This window comes from Zalophus californianus, chromosome 10 (assembly GCF_009762305.2).
Source record: "Zalophus californianus isolate mZalCal1 chromosome 10, mZalCal1.pri.v2, whole genome shotgun sequence".
Lineage (NCBI taxonomy): Eukaryota > Metazoa > Chordata > Mammalia > Carnivora > Otariidae > Zalophus > Zalophus californianus.
In genome coordinates this window covers 52,320,032-52,339,389 of record NC_045604.1, presented here as the reverse complement: position 1 = coordinate 52,339,389, position 19,358 = coordinate 52,320,032, and the positions used below count along the sequence as shown (strand labels likewise).

Sequence of the window (19,358 nt, the reverse complement as noted above, 5' to 3'; positions counted from 1 at the left end):
ACATATAAACAGTAGCAAAATGTTGGCATTGGGGTATGAGGGGAAGCCAGTATAAAAGTTTTAAGCAGGGAGAAATTGTATCTGATTTATGGTTTTAAGACATTTGGATTGAGGGATTCTGGTGTGTGGAATGTGAATTGAAAAAGAAGCGAGAATGGAGACAAGTCAGACGTTATTTCAGAAGGCCGAGTCAGGACGTGATCATAGCTTGGACTAAGGTGGTGACAGTGAAGATGGAAAAAGAAGACAGATTCAGATAATTTTGTAGAGAGAGCTGATAGGGCTTGTAGATCAATTGGACTTGGAAGGCTTAGGGAAAGTGGGAAATCAAGGAATCAAGGATGTTGTAGAAATCGGCAGATGGATTTTGCAAAGGGGCACTTGGCTGGCTCCGTCAGAAGAGCAGGCAACTCTTGATCTCAGGGTTGTGAGTTCGAGCCCCACGTTGGGTGTAGAGATGACTTAAAATAAAAACAAAAAATACTGACTTGCAAAACATGAACAAATCATTTCTTTTAGCAGTGATCTCATTACCACATATTATAGGAATGGAGTAAGACCATGCATGGAGGTGGATGGCGCAGCGTCTGGCCCACAACAGGCACTTGTCAGATTTTTATTCTTACCTCCACCTCAGCACATTTTTATTAGGAATTTGTATTCTCATGTTACTCATTATTTAAGTCACCAGATTTCAAGCAAATGATTAGAAGGTCCATCAGGGAATATTGTATGAGATTCAATCATTCATCAACTCAGTAATTATTTCCTGAACTCTTTGTATATGTAGTCACTCTGTTGGGTGCTAGGAACACGTTGGTGAGTGAAGCAAATGCAAAATGTTCCCTTAAGGAGCATTCTGTCTGGTGGGGTCAATTATTTCCCTAATAAAATATAACTAGTTATTAAATCACACCTGGCATAATTGAGAAGAATATCATGACATAATATGAGAATATCTGTTCACGGCTTTTGTATTTTCCCTCATTTACCTCATTCATTCCCATATTTCACCAGTGATTTCTAAACCCATCCCTTGGCTCCAGATTCATCTTTCCCATGGCCTGTAGAACATCTCCAAAAGATTGCCACATATTTCTTGCTAACTCCATTCATCCTGCGTCCTTTCCTGGCCACAATGCTTTCCCTATCAGTTATTACCTGTACTATCATCCTAGTTTACCAACCTAGAAATATCACAGTCGTGAATAATGTTAGCAACTTCATAAGATTACTGTTTTAAACCTTATTTCCTTAATGAAAAATGAGACTCAAAGAGGTTAGCTTTCCTCAAGTCACACAGTTACTGGACATCAAATGTTGGTTTTAAATACAGGTCTGTCAGGGGTGCCTGGGTGGCTCAGTCATTGAGCGTCTACTTTCGGCTCAGGTCATGATCCAGGGTCCTGGGATTGAGCCTCACATCAGGCTCCCTGCTCGGCAGGAGGCCTGCTTCTCCCTCTCCCACTCCCCCTGCTTGTGTTTCCTCTCTCACTGTGTCTCTCTCTGCCAAATAAATAAATAAAAAATCCTTAAAAAAAAATAAATACAGGTCTGTCTGACATCTCAGTTTTTGTTCTTTCAGTAACAACATTTTGAAGGATTGTTAAAATTTTTAAAGGAAAAATTGATGGAGGAAAAACATTCTAGAAAGAGGGAAGAGGCTCAGAAATATTAAAGCACCAATATCTCTAATCAGAGAAATGCTTATCTTTCATTCTCCTACACATATTTTATCCATTTTGAATGCTGAACCATTTTGAGAAACAATTATGGGGTAGCCATTATGTAACTGCCTCGGCTCAGTTTTTAGGACAAGAAGAAGGATGGTACATGATACCTATCTCTAATTGCCTTAGCAGGGGAGAGGGATCCTAACCATTGATTTCCATGCAACTCATTTAAAATATAAGCCTGCAAGTGCTGTGCAGGAGACAGCACAGGTGGAAACATGGGAAGCAAACAGCGGGCCAGCTGTCCCAATGTGGGATTGAAGGGTGGTTCCTGCAGGAGGTAATATCAGAATTGAATTTTGGCAGATTAAGGAAAGGTAAGTGAATTAGAGGGGAAGCACAGTTCAAGAAAAGGAGAAAGCAAGAACAAAGATCTGGAGACATGGAATTGCCAGGTATATGCTGGGAACTCCAAGTACCTTCAGTATTGTACACAGTGGAGACCCCAGCATGTCATACCTAGGGCTGATCTCAAAGCAGAAGAGCTGGGAGTGGAGAAGAGGGGATAGTTTTGAGAGATAGTGAGGAGGTTGAATCCACTAGACTTGAATGATGGGTGAGAGGTAGAGGGGGGTAAAAGGGGGACTCTGGGATGACACCCTGGTGCCTACTGTATAATTGGGCAGATGGGGAACCCATTAGCCAGGATAGGAAATGTCAGAGGAGGATCTGTGCTGGAGAGGAAATGGTGACTTTGGACGCTGAGATCAAGTTACATGTGAGGCTGCATATATCCTGTAAGGAGATAGATACACAGGTTGGCAGCTCTGGAGAGAGGGCTGATCTGTGGCTGTTGTTGTTCAGTAGTGATTAACAAGAAGGGTATGGATAGGATCACCAGGGTACAGGTGGTGCTCTTTGAGCATAAGTTTTTACTCTCTTTTTGTTTCCATCATTTCTTTTAGAACCCAAGACACACTAGTCCCTCAGTATATTCATAGTGACAAGACTGTGTAAATCCTGTTGTTTGCACTGGACTAATTTGATTAGCCTCTAGGATCCAGTCTGTTTAAGTCTACTTCCTTCACTGTTTAATAACTCAAGTTAGATTTTAAACATTTGGGGGCTCCGTGGGGAGCCTGCTTCTCTTTCTCTCTTTGTCTGTCATGAATAAGTAAAATCTTTAAAAAAATAAAGATTTTAAACATTTGGTAGTTATTCAAAAACTATAGTTGCAGTTACCACTTACTAGTAACATGATCTTGGGCAAGTCCCTTCACTGTTCCAAGCTCAGGTGCCTCCAATGTGAAAAGGTCATAATTGGTTGTTAGGATTAAATGCAGTAATGCAGACTCTAAGGGCTTGCATATTTCATAGCCTTTATCGATACTGAATAAATAATAACTATTATCATTCATACTCTTAGTTACTCACATATCTACCAGACTTTGTGATGTATATGTCACTTTGCTAGGCCCTGCATGGAACAAATAGGGGTATGAGATAGGTAAAGGAGCCCACCACGCAGGGAAGACCCCTGTGTAGCTGGTCTACTATGGTCACAGAAGTCAGCCTGTGGCAATACTGAGTATCTGCAGGAACTGAACTCCCATGGGAGGTGAAGAGGGAGCAGATCACCTCCAGTGAAAGTAGAGGAAAAATCACCTCCATTCTCACCATTTTGCTACCTCTGAAATTCTACTGAATCCATCTGAAGCTGTGAGGCCGGAGGCAGGGGCAAGGAAATAGTACAGCCAGACTACCTATTACCATCGTTATTCCAGAACATGGATTTGTCTATGCAAAAAAGCCCTGACTGTCCCCATCTGACATATTCATTTTATGGAAACAAATTCACTTGCTAATACATGGGCTCAACCATATAACTACTCCACTGAAAATATTATTTTTCACAGTGACAGCTATTAAACTACACTTAGCATGCTTTGTAACATGAAGATGCCAGAGTTCGCAAATTGAATAGAGAACTGGAGGTGGACCATGGGAAGAAGGTAGAGGCAATTCACAACTTACCAAGATGAATAAAGCACCTTATTTTTAATAGCCATGACAAACAGTACACCCGTACACTCATACACACATGTAAAAATAAAAAGTAAAATGCTGATCCAGCATGAGAGAATCAAGAAACAGTCTGGATTCTATAGATCATTATTTTAATCTGATTAATTTAACATAAAAAGCAGACCCCTGCTAACATTTGTTTATGCTTCTGCTTACCTTGAAAATAAATGTGAGCCTTAAACAATCTGCCCAGGGAATGGAATGAATGAACTGAGACAGCATTCCATTTTCAAGCCTGCATCACTAACATGGCTTTAAGAAAGCTGCTCTTAAGTGGACACTGTGGCTGAGCTGCCAGGGATGTAGCCTCTTTAACTGTGTGATTGAAGAAGAGAGTGCTCCTCACTTAAGAACTGAGAAGGCAGATGTCCTTTATTATCGTGTGTGTTCAGAAGTGATTATTCTCAAGGCAGGCTTTTGGATGCCCCTCTCAACTCAAATCTATGAATCTTAGATTCTTTCATAGCAGAGAGCAGGCAAAGGCTCTGGGTCAATTCCATATGAAATAAAATGGTGAAGCACAGTTTTCCTAATAAGATAGTTGTTTGTTTGTTTGTTTTTGTAATCGGCTACATTAATTGAAAGACAACAACACTGCAGGAAATGCAAGGTTCCCTGCTAAGCAACTGGACTCTGGGATCTTGGCTTCCTGGCTCTGCCTAGAGCAAGTTTTATGATCCTAAACCGGTCACTTATCCGTTGCCTCAGTCTTATCATCAGTAGGATAAACATGTTAGACTCTGATGCTTTCTAGGGTCTAACAACACCACATTATTTTGGACATGCTATCTGGACATGCTGTCATGTCCAGAATATCCTTCTTGGTGTGGGTAGTCCTTTACTGAGGGACATTGGCCAAAAAAGTGTGTTCTGCCCAGGAGGTAGGATTGTGAACACTTTAGAATGGTCCAGAAACCAGGTTATAGGAGGTCCAGTTAGCAGGGATGGTGAACTCGGAGAAAAGGAAATTAGGACTGCCTTCAAATATTTTAATTAATGTTACATAAAGAAAGTAAACTTAATTCTATATATTGTTGTTATAAAATGTATCATTATATTGTTATAAAATATATTCCCCAACCCAGTGACTAGAAGTTTCGCATTTCTGGCTTACTGCAAGTAGTACTTTCTAAACAGATAAATGTCCAATAATAAAATAAGCAGCCTTTTGAGATAATTGTCAATAAAGATAAGGAAGTTGAGGCAAAATGATCAACTCAAAGAGACTGTAAAAGTTCTTGCACTAATAAAGGCATTAAGCTAGAATTTGACCGCAAGAATTGCTACAGTGACTATTCAGCATGTTATTAAATTATTGTTGGTGGGAGAAAGTTCTTTCTTCTATTAAAAAAAAAAAACAATACCTTTAACGTGGTTATGCCTTAAGTCTTATGAGAGGTCAGACCATTCTTAAACACTAGGTAAGTCTATAATATTTTACAGGAATCTTTTTTCCCCTTTGAATTCCTATAAACTTGTTACCTGAACTACCCACCACGATGTCAGTTAATTATGTATTTTATTTTGTACTCCCAATTCTTCAGGGTATGAATTCCAGCTACAAAATAATGAGACTCATTTCCCTGTGATACAGCCTATATGCTCAGTCTCATTACATTTCATTTTAGCCTTTTCTTCAAGTAGCGTGAATAATACATAAAGTTAGAAGCAGCATCTGGTGTATCCTTCTACCTCCGGAAGCATGTAGCAGAGCTTGAACTTGAATGGCAGAGTGTGTGCTGTGCAGGATTTTACATGTATGCCAAGATACCAATACTACTTACTGTGTCATCTTTATTTGACCTGTTTGTTGGATCTTAGGAACTTGCCAAATTATTGAGAGTTCATCTTTTAGGAAGTCATCTATCCAGGGGCATCTGAGTGGCTCAGTGGGTTAAGTATCTGCCTTGGGCTCAGGTCATGATCCCCAGGTCCTGGGATGGAGCCCCAAGTCAGGCTCCCTGCTCAGCGGGGACCCTGCTTCTCCCTCTCCCTCTGCCCTCCCCCCTGCTCATGTTCTGTCTCGTGTTCTCACTCTCTCTCAAATAAATAAATAAAATCTTTAAAAAAATAAAAAAAATAAAAAGTTGTCTATCCTACAAAAAAGAAATAACTAGAGAATTCAGTTTTTGCCCTTTTACCTTTCCAAGTTGAGAAGAGTATAGGTCCTTTCCTACTTATTGCTAAGTGTTTAAATCTTCAAGGTTAGAACTGAAGAGGCAGTTGGTCTCACAGGAATGTCTTTTATCGGTATTTGGCTAATTCTCTTTTTAATAATACGTTCAGAGTCCTTTTTGTCTTTCTCACCCTAAACCAGGTGAACACAATGCATTTTATACTTGCTCTCCTCTTCTATAGGACTTCCTGGACAGACTAGCACTCACCCTCTTCTAGGCACTTTATATGCATTAACTTACTAAGTTTCTAGAGCAACTTGGCTAGATATGTGACATTAGCATTTTACAGAGACTCAAAGAATATTAAGTAATTTACCTATGTCATACAAGTAAATATGACTAAACGATAGTATAATAAGCAATGCCCTGTTTTGCTCCTAGAGATATGTTTAATTCTCCTTACTCTTGGGTTTAGGTCCAGGTCAGTCCCACTAGTAGGAGCCTACTTTTGTCCGCATCCATTGTGAATACCAAAGATGTGACTAGATCATTACACAGTGTTGTTCTTCCTTTTATGGTGTCCACATCCTGCTTTATCTTTGTTTGAATGCGTCTCTGAGTTTAAGCTCTTGCAGATTAGAAAATGTTTCCTTTTTCACTGTAACCCCTGAAGTAACTACTTAGCATGTTTTTTTGCACTCAGTGTTCTTAATTACAATTCCATAAAATTAAGTCGAATATGCTTTTCATTTTACAGTGGGAGTCTGTTTATGTCCTGCACATGTCCAGCAATCATGACACAGTGGAGTGGCTTAGGGAGAGCACTCAAGCACGAGGCTCTGATTAGGACTGCCCCACCATCCACCTGATTCTGGCACTCCAGAGAGAGAGCCTTCTATTTTTTAGACCATGGCTTAGGGACCATTGCCTCGTCCTCTTTTCTTTTCTCTCTGCTTCATTGCATGATTCATCCAAATTTCCCATATTAGCTTCAGCTTGCTGTTGAACCTCCTTACAGATTGTTTTTAAAAAAATCTTCATACTAGTTTGTGTAAGGAAATTTGAGAAATCATGTATTTTTAACTGGTTAATTTAGAAGAGTTTTTTCCTACCATTAGTTTCGTCTTTGAACTACTTTATAACTCAAAAATTTATTTCTCAGAAGTGTACTGTACTGAATCTCATCAGCAGTAAATAAATTACTTGGAGAGTTGGGGAGGAAGAAGAGAAAATGCTCACTGAGATGACTCACTCTTGTATGGCTTCAAAAATGCCTGAATCCATTCTTCCATTTCACCAAGTGATGTTCTAGAAGAGTTATTTTACCTGATACTGATCAACAGCTTATTCTCAAAGGACAGCCTGAAAAATTATGGAAATGTTGAAAACAAGGATGATTCTGGGGATGGGGGGCTGCTTATTAGAGGGTGCTTTATTCTCCATAGGGTGATACCTGCCGAGACGGGTTGGGATTGGGCTGATGTCCCCATATATGCAGAACTGAATCAGCAGGTTTCTGAGAAGTCCAGTTCACCTTGTGGTAGAAAGGAAGACGAGAGGATGGGGATGGACATTACAACCTGGGATGTGTTCATTCCTCTGCGGGTTCTGGCCTGGAGTGCAGGGAGGTGAGACCCCTCTCAGTGTGGTCATTTCCAGGCAGGGGATGCCTTCTGGGTCCAGAGGGCCTTCTGTACCGTGTCTTCCCACTGGGAATTCTAGACCTTCAGCCTTTGCCCTTTTCACCAGCTCAGCATGTTCTGGGTCCATGGGAACAGAGCTGTAGTGGCTCTGTGCTGTTGTTCCCTTTCCATCTTCATCCTCACTCTTAACTGTGGGTCTGGCCTGTGAAGCCCGAGGACCTGGATCCACTTCCGCGTGTCAGCAGCTACATCTTCTCCTTCCCCCATAGTGCTGGCTCTGCCTTCTCTGGTTCAGCATCTTGGTTCGGGGGCCTCCCCCCACTTCCCCCTTCCTCCTGTTCTTCCTCAGGCTGCTCACTGCTCCAAACCCCATGCCTTCTGCAGGGCTCTGGTGTGGCCCCAGTTCCTCAGGCTGGTTGGGGAAGGTATGCTCTGGACCCATGTCATCTCCCCACAAAACCACTGCTGCTCTCCCAGGAGGGGCCACTCAGAGCCCAGCCTGAACCTTACCTTCACTTCCTCAAGGATAATGCATTTTTGAGGGGCAGGATGATGGAGAGATGAGGAAAACTGAAATACAGGACCACTTGTTTGTAATTGTTTTAAGTGTAACTCGGTTTGCTCATTAAAATAGCATACTTTGGCTATTACATTTAATAGAACTTCTTTTGTGAGCATCAGAGCCAAACCATAGTTCTGAAGTCTTTTGATTAATTTTGACTTCTTACCAGAATCCGTTTGGGCAAGATATTCTTTGTTTCTGGTTTATATAAGAAAAAGAAATGCTTCTGCCAGTGTTCTTTGAAACCAAGTCAGTTGCATGGAAACATTTCCCCTAGCTTTTAAAAAATATATCAATCCAAAAAAAGTCCTATAAGCAAAAGAGTCACTGAATTCTCCCTTCCTTTGCAAGTAAAAATGTCCCTTTGTTCTTTTTTTTTTTTTGTCCCCTTGTTCTTAAACGAGAAGCTTCCATGACAGTGCTTTTCACACTTACACAGCAGTAGCATAGTCTTTTCAAACAGAATCTCCTGTAACTCCAGTATGTAAACAAGGTAAAAATGGAGCTGTTCCCTGAGGGGGGTGTGTGTGTTTGTGTGTGTAAGGGTAGGCTATGAAAGGCCCAGAATCTTTGCCCTCAGCCTTACAGTCTCCCCCTTCCAGCTGAACCAGCCCCACCCTGGGTAGCCCATCAGACATTTCCTCCAGAACCTTAGGGATCTGAATATCTGTATCTGTATCTGTATCTATATCTATATCTATATCTATAGGTATAGATAGATGTCATATTCTAATGGTTTTGATCATTTTACATTAAAATCTCTAGTTTTTTAAGAAATTATTTTTGGAGGGGCACTTAGGTGGCTCAGTTGGTGGAGTGTCCAACTCTTGATTTTGACTCAGGTCCTAATCTCAGGATCTTGAGATGGAGCCCTGCAGCGGGCCAGCGCTGGGCATGGGGCCTGCTTAAGATTCTCTCTCTCCCTGCCCCCGCCCCCAGCACACACACACTCTTTCTCTCTATATATAAAAAAGAAAGAAAAATCAGGACGCCTGGGTGGCTCAGTTGGTTAAGCATCTGCCTTCGACTCAGATCATGATCCCAGGGTCCTGGGATCGAGTCCCACATTGGGCTCCCTGCTCAGTGGGGAGCCTGCTTCTCCCTCTGCCTGCTGCTCCCCCTGCTTATGCTCTCTCTCTCTCTCTCTGACAAATAAATAAAATCTTAAAAAAAAAAATCATTTTGGGGGGAAAAAGAAAAATAATTTATGGAAGAAATAAGGGCTTGACAAACAATATATAAATATCTTATTTGAGATTTTGTTAATACTCAGGGCACCTGGGTGGCTCAGTTGTTAAGCATCTGCCTTCGGCTCAGGTCATGATCCCAGGGTCCTGGGATCGAGCCCTGCATCGGGGCATCCTACTGCACGGGAAGCCTGCTTCTCCCTCTCTGACGGTGTCTCTCTCTGTCAAATAAATAAAATCTTAAAAAAAAAAAAAAAGAAACAAAAGGTTTTGTTAATACTCGAAATGTTTAACAAAAAAATGTTTTATTGAGTTTTGGAAAAAGGAACTAAACAATATTCTGTTAAAGCAGGCAATATTTCCCTTTAACCCCAATTCTGTAATTAATCTATTTTTTTTTAAGATTTTATTTATTTATTTGACAGGGAGAGACACAGCGAGAGAGGGAACACAAGCAGGGGGAGTGGGAGAGGGAGAAGCAGGCTTCCTGCGGAACAGGGAGCCCAATGCGGGGCTTGATCCCAGGACCCTGGGATCATGACCTGAGCCGAAGGCAGACGCTAAACGACTGAGCCACCCAGGCGCTCCTGTAATTAATCTATTTCTTTAACCAAGATCAGAGAGATAAGCTGATGTTTCTATTTTGTTACTTACAGAGATCTATAACTCTTATTTGTCAGAGCAGGAAACTTAAGACTCAGAAGGAACCAGCTGTGATTCTCTAGTCCTCTTACTCTATCATACTACAACTTACATGGAGAAACTGATCTGGTATTCACCCCAGAACCGCAGAACAAGATTCTGAATATGATTAGTTAATTGTTAGCTAAAGTTTAGAAACTGCTCCTAAAGGGGATCTTGTCTTTTTGCCTTCATTTGGCTGTAACTGATTATTCACATCAAGGAACTTAATATGACACATACTAAGACTGTAAAATTTTAAAGCATGGATAATCCTAAGTTATATTATTAGTAGGGAAGGATTAATTTGAGCACAGAGCATCAAAATAATGTTTTGAGCTATTAAATGAGTGTTTATCAGGGTCTGTGGCTTAAAGTTATTACTGCTCTGAGAATCTCAACTTTAACGGTTCCTTAGATGTATGCTCCTTATTGATGTTGTAGGTTTTTCTGTTTTGTCATACTGCATGTTTATAGAAATCTTACTTTTAATTATGGCTTCCCAGAATGCTGAAATGCTTCACATTCTAGCATTGCAAAAGTCATTATTATTGCATAAACACTGCAACTTGAGGGTGTGTCGTTTCTTGGAAGCTCGGTCTTGGCTCTCTGTTTATCTTGTATCGTTTCACCCTAAACCTCTCTTCTGTAGAGCTTTCAGTCATCGAACCAGGATTGGAGCATCCCACTTTAAATACTCAGCATAAAATCAGACTTTTATCTGTTGTCCTTATTAGAAAGCAAGAGTAAAGAAAGGTCAGCCTTTTAGCTGGCCAGCTGTCTGGTCCTTCTGTGAGCATTCCATGTCAAGAGAAGCTAGTTGTCTGTCTCTGGCTTTCGGCTTCAGCAGCATAAGCCGTCAGACTCACACTGATTGAAGGTGGACTGGGAGGGAGAAGCACATCTGTCCAACGGCTCGCCATTGGCTTCTTATTACAGCATTCTCCCCCGAGACACTCTGCATGCTCATTCACCTACCTCCTCCTCTTCCCTCCCCTTCCTCCCCTACCCCTTCATTACTGATTCCCAGCGAGAGGCGTCGGCGGCCGCAGCGCCGCTTGTCACGAATCAAGGATTGCAATGAGCTCATCCTTTTCTCCTTGCAGCTTCACAACTGCCCTGGCTTCCCGGCTGCCGCTGCTTCTGTCTGCTCACACGCGCACACACACACACACACGCACGCACGCACACGCGCGCACACACACGCACGCACGCACACGCGCGCGCACACACACACTCACATGCTAGACCCTTCTGAGCTGCTGGTACATTTTAACACATGTATCTGAACTCTCCTGCATCACTCTTGGCCATTTTCTTGCATTCGATTGCTTTTGCCGTTTTTTTATTTAGATCAAAATTTGATTTCATTTTCCAGTCTACTTTGGGGCTCTTGCACAGTGGATAATTTAGCCAAAATGTTCTTGCTGTGGAGACGTTAGCTGACAATTCCCACCACAGCCTGGCTTGTGCGTGCTCCTGGGGAGACCTAAGCCTGGCTCCCCTCCCACTGCAGTTCTCAAAATTGTGGATAAGAGATCCAGCTTTCTCATTCTGGATACCTACTTACTGCTCATGGAAGAAGGGGTGCCCTGCCCAGCCCCAGCTGCTAAGCTCACACCTCCTGTCAAAAAGTCCCAGGACATGCACGACGAGAGGAGCAAGCTGGTGAATGAGTATGCATGTCGGGTGCTGGAACTTCTGGGGATGGGGCATCGTCTGTTTGTGCCTCGGCTTCTGGCGGTGAGACTGTTTTTCATTGAACTTCATTTGTAAGGAATCTGCCACCCTCTGTGAGAATTCCTGTATCCCTAAAAGAGGCTTGCAGTCTCCTTTTTCTTCTCCTCTTCCCCACACTACCAAGCAGGAAGTGCTCAGTGGCCGCTGCCCTGGGGCTCTGGCTGAGCCTGCTCCAGGCCACTCCTTAATTGGCTAGAGGAGATCTGGCTCTTTTCTAAAAGCCAAGGGCCACATTAGTGGCATTATCTCTGTGGCAGGGGGAAAAAAAAAAAGCGTTTTTCTGGCTGCCTAGACTCAGCAATAAAGCAGAATACCCAAGCGCTTGATGTAGGCATTCCGTTATTTACGTCTCCAGAAGGGTTAAATTTCACAACAGACGTTATTGCTACCTATCTAGGCTACTGTGGTTTGCGTTCTAACCTCACCATTTGATTGCCAACTTGATTTTTTTTTTCCTGGATAGGGAATTTTACCCCCTAAAAATCCCTGGGTGGGAAATTGAAAATTTCTCTTCTGGAATGCTCGAATTGTGTATCTATGAAGCAGTTTAAAGCTGTTGGGTCTGTGCTGTGAATCTGGGAAGTCTGGCTTGCTTGTTTTTTGATTTCTGAACAAGAGGAAAATCACCCTTCCTCACTTCCTACCAAGGGTTAAAATTAAATACCCACAATCGCTGGTGCAGGGTTTCTTTTTAGTGGTTTGAGAACTATACCTAGCAACTGTTCTATAATGTAATTGGCCTACAGTAGTCCTATACCATTATTTGGTAATTGAACAAGAATAATTAAGCTTTGTCTATTTTATACAGTGGAGTTTAATACCATTCCAGACTGTTCTTTCGTTATGGTTCTGTCATATTTGAGTCTTTTCAGAAGTACAATGTTGACTGAATTTAACACTTTTCTCTCATGTATCTCTCTTCAGTCTAGTTCATCTCTGTTTATATTATCTTTGCAATTATCAATTCAGTCTTCATGTATGTATTTGCATGCAGGTATCATCCCCCTTGTTAAATCATAACATTTTAGGTAGCTGTATACATGAGGGGTTTTTCACCCTGAAGAAAGTCTGTTTATCATTGTGAGATGAAGTTAGAAGCAATGACCAGCATATAGTTATGGGGGAGGGGGTATTTTTGAGAAATACAATTTCTTTGTCATTTAAGAAATAAAAAGGTTCAGTACATATGTTTTAGTGCCCAGGTGAGGTCATCAGTGCTCACTTAAATTCTGTTTCCCTGAATCTCATTTTTCTTAATAAAAGAGAAAACTGAAGGTTTATGTTCTATTAGAAAGGAGCTTTTTTTTTTTTTAAGTGAAATAAGCATTTTATTCAGGAGCTCTAACACTGTTAAGTGGTAAAATATATTTCAACAAATTCTCTACATCTCTTTGAGAAGTCCGTTTTGGGTCTCATATACTTTCGTATACTTAAAGACTACTTAACTCTGTGGCTCCAGGGCTCGCACTCCTAACTTTCCAGTAACCTGGTGCTGCCTTCCTTTGGCACTTTACACTTTAAGTGCTTTGAAGGAAAACATAAATGGATAACTAAGACTGTCTCTCATACTTAAATTTGCATTAGGGTTGAATTTGAACTACCTCTAGTTTAAAACAGATTATCAGCAATAAAATCCACAAGGAGGTGGGTTCATAAGCTTCAGATCTTCTGGAAGTCATGTGGATCTGTATGTCGCAACCATATGAAGTTGGCTTGGTTGCCCAATTAGATATTCAAGGTAGTATGTTTCTTAGGTTGTTTTGGGCTCTCACATTCAGAGTCTAGGTAATGGTGCCATTTGCATTACATATGAAAAGTATGTACTGAGTTGTCTATAGGGTCATTTGACAATCTCTGATTTTGTTATACAGTATTGTACTTAAAAGATTATTGATAGAACTAGGGTACTCTACAGTTTGGGAAATCACATGCCCTTTAATTAGCAATATGGCTGTGAATTAAGATAAGCTATCCAATGAGTTACTGCGTAAAGTTTATTTAGCATGTGTACCAGGAGGATGTACAGTTGTTCAGCCTTGTGTTATTGGACTGGCTAATGATGTGGGATCGATGGCTGATATGCACAGGGTGGTCCTGAGAGGAATCCTGCCACATGCAATATTGCAATCTTTCCATTACCACTCAAAAGGGCAGGCACTGAAGTTTTGGTTTTTAGATAAGTTTTAAACATGAATGCATGTAGGTTAAACACATGTAAATACTTCATTTTACTTTAAAGATTCCAGTAGTTTTTCTTTTTTCATGTAAGTTAATTTTCTTGATGGACCGATCAAATAAATCAAGATTTGCCAAGACAGTGTTGTAGATTTGGACTTTGAGCCTTACTCATTGTCCCCTGATTCATAGAGGGACCATCAAACTAGAATACCAAGCACATTTGAAAAATTTTTTTTAAGTTTTCTTTACATTACATTTGAAATTTTTGCTTCTAGTCCTTCAGAGATACACCTACTAAAGAATAATTTCCCTTTAACAAATCAGGTACAAGTACTTCATTTCAGATATTACCCTAAGGCATAAATTCTATGTGCTGACTCACTGAACACACGTTTCTTTGGTGAAATTAAAATACCAAAGCAAGAGATACAGGTATCCTAGATACCAGCTAAGTAATGTTTCCCTCTCCTAAAGCCTGTGCTTCCAAATGATTTCAGACTTCCAAAAATCTGTCTCTACTGAATAGAAATCCTGTTAGACACTATAAAGGAAGAAAAAGCCATTTGTGGTAAAAATAGTGAAGGTAAGAAAGAGAACCATACCTAGATTTAAAAAAAATAATCCCCTAAAATAATCAAATCTAGAATTTGCTGCTTATCGGAGGCCCTTGAAGAAAGATTGATCATCCAAGAGTCGTGAGAGGTTCAGAATAGAAGCATCTAGAGCTAACACCCAAATGTTAGAACTGTTCCTTTCCACCCACCCTGCCTCTTTAAAAAAAAAAAAAAAAAAAAATCACTTTAAAATGTGATACTCTTGCACTGAATTTTTCAGTGGGAAAAACACACTCAAAATGGTATCATCGGTGACACATAGCCAGAGTCCATACTCTGTTAAGTGTGTGAAATTTGAAGAAAAAGGAAAAACTTTCATTCTACTCCTGTTCAAAATCTCCCTTTTATCCCTTTAGATTTTATTAGCTGTTATATGGCGTGGGAAGTTATTACCAGATCATTCTATATTAATATCAGTGTTGGCTATAGTTTCAATACTGATACTGTGGGCACTGTGCACAGTGAATCCAAAGGAGGATTGATTACTGAAATGAAAAACCAGAGGAGCAAATATGTCTCCCATTCTTCTGTTTTAACTGTTGCAAGGATTGCTCATTGAAGAGAGATTACAACTCTCAAAACTTAAAGACTCAAATATAAAAGTTGCCATGCATACTTCTGATGCCCTTCAAAATGTAAAAGTCAATTTTTATATTAAAATAAGTTCTACATCTACTTTTTAATTTGCATTTTATTAATTGTGGCTTTTTAACACTGGGTATGCTTGAAGTGGAGCTTTTATGAATTCATAGAACAAATTTATGTTGGTGTCTGTCATGTGCCTGGCAATTTGCTTAATTCATTTTACTGGAGGAAGTGGGAAGGATACCTAAATTAACATCCTACTTAAACAAACAAAAATCCTACTTACCTTTTCCCTCTGAATATTTCTCTTTACCTACTTGAAAGAAAACAGAAGTAGGACTGGTTGAAATGTTTTTAATTGTCCAGGTAATCTTTTTATATAATTCTATTCAAATGAAGAAAGAAGTAATATTCCCTTTGGAGGTATAATTGATAAACATGTTCCATACCATCACTTAAAAGGATTTGACAGCAAGTTTGGGGAGCAAAAGATGAGTATTAATAAAACCACTAATTTTCAAAAGTTGTCATTTATTCTTATTTAAAAGCTGATAAGAGTTCTGTATTTTGCAAGGGAAGAAAACATGTCTTTGCTTATTTAGATTTCCCTAACTCTAGTCTGTGTTACCTTCTGGCTAATATTACTTAAATAATTTCAGGAAAGCAATTGCATTTTCATTATGATACTTTTCCCTCATGATCATTCTGAAGGCAATATAGAAAAACTCTAAGAATTTCCCAGTTGAAGAACAGCCTTTCCAGCTGAAATCAGTTCTTCTAACCTGACGGGAGTTCTGTTGTAGTGAGCACAGATGGATAACGATATCCAGAAGCTGGCCTCTCCTCTTTTGGATACTTGGTTTGGTCCTTGAAATGTTAGTCTGCCTTTTAGGGGTGCATTTTTTTTAAAGATTTTATTTATTTATTTGACACAGAGAGACAGTGAGAGAGGGAACACAAGCAGGGGGATGGGAGAGGAAGAAGCAGGCTTCCCGCTGAGCAGAGAGCCCGATGTGGGGCTCGATCCCAGGACCCTGGGATCATGCCCTGAGCCGAAGGCAGACGCTTAACGACTGAGTCACCCAGGTGCCCCATTAGGGGTGCATTTTTAAGGCTTGGGTCTTATCACAAGATCATGTGGTAAGCTTCTCTTCATTGTCGGGGTAGACAGGTAGCATTCATACATACAATTGTAAACTTAATTATAACCGTTAATTACATTTACATCTCCGTGGCCAGTTTATTAATAAGCCGTGTGAAGTCATGTTTTAGTTTCATAGAAAGCGCTGCTACTTATATTTTGGACTAATACTGTTACATTAATGCTTGACAGTTGTGAAGCATATATATTTAACAGGATGATATGTACAGGGGCGCCCGGGTGGCTCAATTGTTAAGCATCTGCCTTCGGCTCAGGTCATGGTCCTGGAGTCCCGGGATCGAGTCCCGCATCAGGCTCCCTGCTCAGCAGGGAGTCTGCTTCTCCCTCTGACCCTCACCTGTCTCATGCTCTCTCTCTACCTCATTCTCTCTCTCAAATAAATAAATAAAATCTTAAAAAAAAAATAAAATAAAATAAAAATAAAAAACCAAACAACTTTCTGGTAAATTCTTAGTGAGGTATCCAAATTTTTGCAGACCAAGAGGTATCTATTCCTCAATTGTAGAGGGAAAAACCTCTCACATACAGCTATCAGGAAATGGAGAGTTACCCCTATAAATTTATAATCTGCTTATGGCATAAAAAGGTATTTGGAGGTGATACTTACTGATTATGGAAGTCTCTTAAAGATAGAAAATTGGAGGAAAAAGCCCTTTAGAATCAAAGTAGGAGTGCAGATTATCTTCTGGAGCAATGTCGAGCAAGGTTTTTGTTAATATACTTTTTGCTTATTGGCGTGTTCCCCACCCCCCCCCCCCCCAGGGTTGTCTTCTGGCATATATATATGGTTTTTTTTAATTCACAATGAAATTAGCTTTATTTCAGTCCATGACAGGAATATAAGTTCTTACAACTTAGACTGCCTGCTTTATGGAATTAAAAATATCAGTGAGAGCAGGGTACTGTTTCTAGCTACTAAAATATCAGTACCTGAGCATATTTGAGCAACACAGAGACAACTTTCCAAACTGTCATTCCTTATATTTGTTTTGGGGTTCACCAAATGCACTCATAGGGCTTACCTTATTTCCTTCTCAAATACTTGATGTTGAAGATGCTCCCTTCTTGAAGTAGAACAGTAAAGATGTAGGCAGCACCACAATTTAGCCAGAGTTGGGATCAGAATGAATTTATGTCATCCTTTGCAGCCTTGTTTGAGTGTCTTTAATTGCCAACTATTTTCTAGAAGCTGAGATTAGGGGACCAAATACCATGCAGTTTCCACATGTTTGTCTACCTGAGTCGTTCTGCCTTGTGATCGTTAGAGCGCCTCTCTGACAGGGCTTAGCTGAGTGGGCCATGGGATCTAGAGCATCATTAACGCAAGCAGTGTCTTGGAAAGGACAGTCACGGGGCACTCTGAATTCTGGTTTCCAGAGACTCAGCCCCAGCTGGGCTTTAGCCCTACCCAGGTGGGGAGCTTCTTGCTGCACCTCCCCTGAGTGGGTAGCCTCCTTCAGACAGCATCTCTTTGACCTGGCCACCCCTGCCTGATCAGAGGTCACGTGTCACAGGCTGTATGATTCCTCATCTTTAATCCTCACCTTTCTGCTTTTGCACGAACTCAGAGGCTGGACTTGAAATTAGGCCGTGGGCAGTATTAGGTAATCATGCTACTGCCTTCAGGCAAGGAACTGCACCACCATTTTGGGGCCATCTGTTACCAGGTAACTAGAGCTTGGTTGCCCAGAAAATAGAAGCAGTGGCCTCAAAGGCTTTGGGGTGGGGAGGATAGCTGGTCATCCTGCTTCCCCACAAACTCCAGAAGCAGTGTGTCTTGAGTTTTCCCGACAGTCACCAGAGAGCTGATCATCAAAGCCAGTATCACGGTGAGAAAGGAAGACTGGGGATGTAGTGTGTCTGGTATATCTGGCAGCTGGATGCTTTCCCAGCAATTCAGCAGTTGATACTTTGGTCAGAGAAGCCCTCTTTTAGGCTGACGTTTCCATAACAGTCTTTTCCAACTAAGTTAAGGTGAGTTGATAGCACTCTGTCGCGCTAAACATTCTACCACTTATCATTGCCATCGTGTCCAAGTATCCAGGAGGGAGGAAGTCAATCTGAGATGTACCGAGGCTTGTTTTTCCACTGCTACTCTTAGCCTAGCTCTACTTTCTGATTTAAAGCTGAGGCAACCTGGTACCCCTGTGGAAATGCCTGCTGTATGTTTAAAAGGTAAGGGAGATGAAAGTAGAATTCATTCATTCAGTAAATTTTAATTGAGTACCTCCTATATTCTGGTTATTATTCTTGTCACTGTGGATACAGCAATGAACAAGACAGACAAGGCCCCTTTCCTTAGGAGGAAACAGATGTAAAATGGGAAAATGCGTTGGTGGAAAATTAGTTGATGGGCTGGGGGTGGGGGAGAATTTAAGTGCTCAGGAAAGGCCTCACTCAGATTTTACATTTGAGCTAAAAATCTAAATCACAAAAAGTTGCTATCTTTATGAAAATCTGGGAGAAGACTGTCCAGGCAGAAGGAACAGCAAGGGCAGTTGCCTTCAGTTAGGAATGAACTTGGTGTGTACAAGAAACAGGAACAAGGCCAGTGTGCCTGGAACTTGAGAACAGGAGGGAGACGTGGTTCAAGACGACGTTGGAGGGGAAGGCAGGGGCTCCAGATCATGAAGGGTCTTGTGGGCCATGGTAACAATTTTGGATTTCATTCTGAGCACAGTAGGAAGCTCTGGAGGGCTTTACGCAGAAGAACCACATGATGTGAAAGAGTATCATCTGGCTATGATAAGGAGAGTGGATTGTGGGGAAGAAAATGGAAACGGGGAGACCAGTTAGTGGGTTACTGCAGTGGCTCACCTAGGAGATGACATGTCTAATGGCTTGGGGACCAGGGTGCTGAAGATGACTCAGGCCCTGTGAAGAGCAGGAATTTCTCTGACTTTTCTTTCAGGACAGCCTTTAAGGTTAATCAGCTCTACATTTGAATCTAAATAAAGTAATATTTTGAACCAGCACATAGTTTATTATTTCTAGCCATCCTGGTTCTGTTTTTTTCATTTTATTACTGAAGTTTCTGACAATTTCTGACTCTTAAAATATCTCATTTCTCTTTGGCTTACTTCTGTGTGCCCTGTCTGCTTAATCTATAATTTGTATCAGGGTGTTTGCCG

General features: G+C 40.9%; 1 protein-coding gene across 6 annotated transcripts in view; it reads left to right on the top strand.

Annotated features, from left to right (window-relative positions):
- Positions 1 to 19,358, top strand: part of RABGAP1L (RAB GTPase activating protein 1 like) — a 758,983-nt gene that overhangs the window by 598,161 nt on the left and 141,464 nt on the right. The window contains exon 1 of one of the 6 annotated variants that reach the window (XM_027611230.2): positions 11,008 to 11,691. The exons of the other annotated variants lie outside the window; for them this stretch is intronic. Within the exon in view, the coding sequence (XP_027467031.1) occupies positions 11,524 to 11,691 (168 nt within the window). The 5' untranslated portion in view covers positions 11,008 to 11,523. Of the gene's footprint in view, positions 1 to 11,007; positions 11,692 to 19,358 lie in introns of those variants that run through there. 6 annotated transcript variants of the gene reach the window in all.